Source organism: Chenopodium quinoa, unplaced genomic scaffold (genome assembly GCF_001683475.1).
Source record: "Chenopodium quinoa cultivar QQ74 unplaced genomic scaffold, ASM168347v1, whole genome shotgun sequence".
NCBI classification, from domain to species: Eukaryota; Viridiplantae; Streptophyta; class Magnoliopsida; order Caryophyllales; family Amaranthaceae; genus Chenopodium; species Chenopodium quinoa.
The window spans coordinates 977,296-982,738 of NW_018743136.1; the positions used below are offsets into that span (position 1 = coordinate 977,296).

The 5,443-nt window shown below is 39.6% G+C and overlaps 1 protein-coding gene across 1 annotated transcript; it reads right to left on the reverse strand.

Annotated features, from left to right (window-relative positions):
• Positions 1 to 2,243: 2,243 nt before the first annotated feature.
• On the reverse strand, positions 2,244 to 2,942 carry LOC110732082. The gene is made up of 2 exons (XM_021911994.1): positions 2,815 to 2,942; positions 2,244 to 2,556 (listed from the first exon to the last, which is right to left on the reverse strand). The coding sequence occupies exons 1-2, from the start codon at positions 2,940 to 2,942 to the stop codon at positions 2,244 to 2,246; spliced, it is 441 nt and encodes a 146-aa protein (XP_021767686.1).
• Between the last annotated feature and the right edge of the window lie 2,501 nt (positions 2,943 to 5,443).

Sequence of the window (5,443 nt, forward strand, 5' to 3'; positions counted from 1 at the left end):
ATATGATGAAACACTTCAAAAGCCACCAGAATATTATCTGTAATTAATCTCCCCGGAGTGAAGGCGCTTTGATTCAGAGAGGTAATGTCAGAGAGAAATAATTTCAGACGATTTGCCAAAACTTTAGTAATAAGCTTATATACCACATTGCATAAACTGATGGGGCGAAACTCAAACATTTTATCCGGAGCTTCTTTTTTCGGAATTAGCACAATAAAAGTTTTATTAATCTCCCTAGGAATCATATCCCCCCTAAGCACACCCAACACAAGAGAAGTAACAGCAGGACCAACAATATGCCAGTATGTTTGGAAAAACAAGGGACACATACCATCCGGGCCAGGAGCTTTAAGAGGATGCATCTGTTTGAGAGCCATTAGCACCTCCTCGGCTTTGTAATCAGCGCAAAGAAGCTCATTCATCTCCTCCGTCACTCTTCGGTCAATACCACTCAACGCATCCCCATAGTCTACAGTCGGGGAAGCCGAGAAAAGGGTGTGAAAATAATTCACTGCCACCCCACACACCCCCTCCATGTCCTGATGACGCACTCCATCATCAGCCACGAGATAATTAATCGAATTTTTTTGCTGACGCTGAGAAGCCTTACGATGAAAGAAACTCGAGTTGCGGTCCCCAGCAGCAAGCCAAAGAGCACGAGACCTCTGCCTCCAATATACTTCCTCGACGTGAAGTAGCTCCGAGATTTCTTTGACAATCTTATGCCGCTCTTTAACTTGGGACTCAGACCTGCCACCCCTATTCAATTTACCCAACTTATTTCTTTTTTTTGAATTTCTCGGAAAACCTTGCCAAACTCCCTCTCACTCCACGACTTCAGCAATTCAGCATAAGCAGCTAGCATTCTCTCCACATCTGCATCTCCTAACAGCTAAGCATCTTTAATAACCCCTTCACACTTATCGTGTTCTGTCCAAACTTGCTCAAACCTGAATAGCTTCCCCTTTTTTATCGGCACACTACCCCCCTCATCGAGCACAAGCCTCAAAGGTGAGTGATCCGACCACTCCCTTTCCAAGTTAAAAAGCTTATGCCTCTGGAATAAATTTTTCCAATTTTGAGTAACTAGGGCTCTATCTAGGCGACATTGCACATTGTCATCTCCAATTTGACCATTATCGTAAGTGAACTCATAACCCTCCGCGTGGACATCACATAAATGACATATATCGATAGCTTCTCTTAAATTTTCCATTTGCCATAGAGCTCTGTCTCTACGCCCTTTCTTCTCCGAGTTATAGAGAATTTCATTAAAATCCCCAATGCACACCCAAGCCTCATCCCTTTGAACCGCAAGATCTCTCAAGAGTTTCCAAGACAAATGTCTATTATGCACTTCCGGCCAGCCATAGAACCTCGTTAACCTCCACTTATCATTGCTTGTCCCAACCTTGAGAAACACATCAATATGGTGAACGGACATTGACTGCAACACAACTTTGGTCCCCTTCAACCACCACAAAGAAACACCTCCAGATCTCCCACAGCTATCCACAGCAACTCCCTCATATCCTGGGAATTTTGCACGAATTTTAACCATCTCACCACTACTTAACTTCGTCTCCATAAGAAAAACAAGAGACGAGGCCTCTCTCTGTACTAAGTTCCAGATATTATCAACTGCATAGGTATTGCCCAACCCTCTACAGTTGATGCTCACAATACTCATTGAGCTCGGCGGGGTTGCTTAAGAGCAACCTCCGCCCTTCGCCATCCAGGTGAATCATTAGTCAACTCATCATTGTCAATCGAATCCTCCTGTCCTACATTCCCCTGACTCACCTTATCCACCTCTATCACTCTTTTTCCCAAACCATCATACTTAAGGGTACACATAGGAGTATCAAAAGAATCCCCCTGCCTAGCTATCTTTTTCCATTTTTTTCCCCCAACCCATTTTTCTCCTTCGACACCCCCACAATACTCCCCTCCACATTACACTTTGTCCCCTCCCCCGAGACATCAGCCTCCCCCCTGTCCTGCACCACTCCCCCTCCCTGCACACTAACCTCCAATTCACCCGACTCCACATCAGAACAACCCAACTTCAAAACCCCCTCACTCTCTCTCGACACCACCAACTCCTCCCCCTTCTCAATTACCTCCTTCATTTTCTCAGTTTCTTTGGTGATAAATAATTGTTTGCGGGCCCCTATCACCAAGTTAAGCTCCTCGGCATCCTTAAGCTTCCCCTTCATAGGGGATGCCCTCAACCATCTCCCTCACCAAAGCTTCACCTTCTTGCTCTCCTCCGAAACCATCTCACATTCCTTCTCGGCATGACCAATCACTCTACACGCAAAGCAGAAAAAAGGCAACCTCTCATAAGCAAACTCCACACAGACCACCCGTCCCCCTTTGTCTATAATACGCTGAAAACGTCGCAGTGGTTTGGTTACATTAAGCAAAACCTTAACCCGCCGAAACCGATCAAGGCCTAAAATATCTTCATCCACCTCAATAACCTCACCCCAATTTGCGACAATTTCCTTCACATCATCATCCGAGCGGCAATTGAACGGCAAATTCTTGATTCTAACCCAAAAAGGAGAATGATAAAGGGGAACTTTATCAGGTTGTTCGTCCCCCTCTACCTCCTTCATAATAATTAATTTATTCTCGAAACACCACGGTCGACCATTTAGCACCCTCTCCTTATCCCTCCAATGGAAGAATTGTAATGCATAAAGATTAGGTCCTAACACCCTAATAATTAATTTATTTTGTAATCCCTAAGCTTTCGTCATTGTGGATTTAAAAGCTTCGACATTATATGGCCTCTCAGTCACCAACCTACCAATTAAGAGCAGATGGAATTTGTCCTTCGAAGGCATCGAATTCACTGTCCCAAGGTCCACCACTCCACCATCCTCATCATCAAGTCTCAGGTTCGCGTAACGTTCTAGAATATCGTCAGCCATGGCTGAAATCAAACAAGGTCAACGCACAACAGAGCCGTCAAGAACGACAGCCAAACCCTACTTTCTAGAGAGAAAACCCTTTCTTTCGAGGGAGATTTTTTTTTTATTTTAATTTTTTTTGGTAGTATTTAATCCTAAAAGATTATAATAAAATTAAAATATAATATTTTTGAACTGTTATTATGTCATATTTTAAAAAAATAGTTACCTAGGATCTTATTTTATTTTTATTGAGTTTAAAGCCATGTTGGGCAAATTGTAAATTTAGAGGTAGTTGTTAGTTGTATTAGAAGTTGTTAGCATGGGAGTAAATGTTAGTTGTGAAGATAAATAATTAATTATAAGTATTTAGGGTAAAAATACCCCTTACACGAGGTCTTGTATAGTGACACGTGGCCAAACCAAAGGGCGACAAGTGTCCCTATGGAAAGATGACACGTGTCTAATACTCAAAAAGAGCACCTAAGGTAAGAGAAAATGGCCTTTATTACATCAGAGCCCAAATCCCAAGATGTTTTGTTGAAAACCGCAAAGCGGCGCCCCCATCCTACATGTGGCACCACTCGATTGCGCAGCCAATCAGGTCACGCAAATTTAGGGTACAAACCCTAAAGGGGCACAAACTCCCACCTCTATAAATACCCCAATCATTTATGATGGGAAGGGTGGATTATGACATTACATTAAAAAGAGCATTAAATAGCTCCAACTTCTCTCTACTTTCTCTCTCTAGCTTTTTCCGTTTCCGGTTACTAACTTAACCGTCGGAGGCGAATATTCCGGTTGCGAAATATTCGTTGTTTTGCAGATGTCAAGTCTCATTGTCAGCAGTACGTGACCAGTGTGCCGAGGGAATCCAAAAAATCCCCGAAACAATAAGGGTTTGGTAAAGTATCAGTTGGCTAGTTGTTACCAAGTATACAAGGAAAAAATCCAACATCCACCTCTAACTTTCAAAAGTTGATAATTTTAGCTTTTGACATAAGTTACCTCCATCATTAAACACTATTAGAACATCTCCAATGGTGAAACTCAAATTTAAGTATTGAAATACAAAATGAGTTGTTTTTAACCTCTAATGGTGATACCATACTGACTTCTCAATTTAACAACTCATGTGAAGCCTAATTTTAGAGGTGATCAAGGTTAGCCCGACCTGTTGACCCGGCCCGATTTCGGGTAGGTTTTGGGCAGATTTTTCCGGCCCGAAAAATTAATTTTTTTTGGGTGGGTTTGGGAATACACTTTTACGCACATTTAGTTGATTTTTTAGGCCCGACCCGAAATTGGTTCGAAAAGCCCGCACGGCTCGACCATTTTGGGCGGGTTTGGGCAAAATTTTTTTTTGCCAGAAGCTTGGCCCGACCCGGCCCAGCACGAGAAGAGGGCATAATTTTTTAGCTTCGGCCCGGCCCGCCCAATGATCACCTCTATCTAATTTCCCAATGGTGAGACTCTATAAAATATACAAATGTCACTTTCAATTTATGGCTCACCAAATCCATTTTTTTATTATCAAATATTGTAAGATTTAAAAAAAGGTAAAACTTAAATAAATTACAAAATATATTAGAATATTAATAAGGGGCCCACAATTTTTGTCAAATAGTAACTTTCTTTTGGAGTTGCTAAGTTCAAATACCAACTTATTGGTATACATTGCAAAAATATACTCTCTCTCTCCTAAATATACTCACTTGAGTCTCACCATTAGAGATGGTCTTATATCTCTTCACCACTAGATGGCCAAACACTCAAAATTTTATTAATCGGTGATTTTACTTGTCAAACCATTAAAAGGTACACAAAAGCTTTTGTCGAATACGCCCTAAGTTTCCAAATATACAACTTATAAGTTAGATTTTTTTTTAATATATAGTTTGAGGTATTTAGATTACAATATTGTATTGAAAACAGGTATATATACTCACTGTGACAACCAATTGTAAACAGAGGAAGCACAAACTTCTAATATCTCGCTCTATAAAAAACAATAAATAAATAAATAAATTTGTTGACACGATAAACTATTTTTTATTTTATATTGAAAAAAAGACATTTATAAACTTTTGATATCTCAATAATTAATACAATCAAATTTAGTACACTTGTCAACACTCTATTTTGACCAACATAATATATTTTTTTTGACCAACATAATATATAATTAAGCATTATTAAAAAAAAATGTGTCAATTACTATGAAATGGAGGAAGTAATATATATTCACAAACTCTACTCTAACTAATTATACAACATCACCATATTTAGGAAAATTTGAAAAATACCACCATGTAAAGTAGTGAATTTTGACATTACCACCTCAAGTTTTTTTTTTTTTTTTTTTTTTTTTTTTTTTTTTTTTTTGTACCACCTAGTTTTTTCCAAAACACTAAAACATACCACCATATTTCTGAGTGACGTCATCGTTGGATTGTGTTAGTATTTTTTCCCCAATTACACGTTTTAATTGTGTTTTTGCCCCAATTACATGTTTTAAT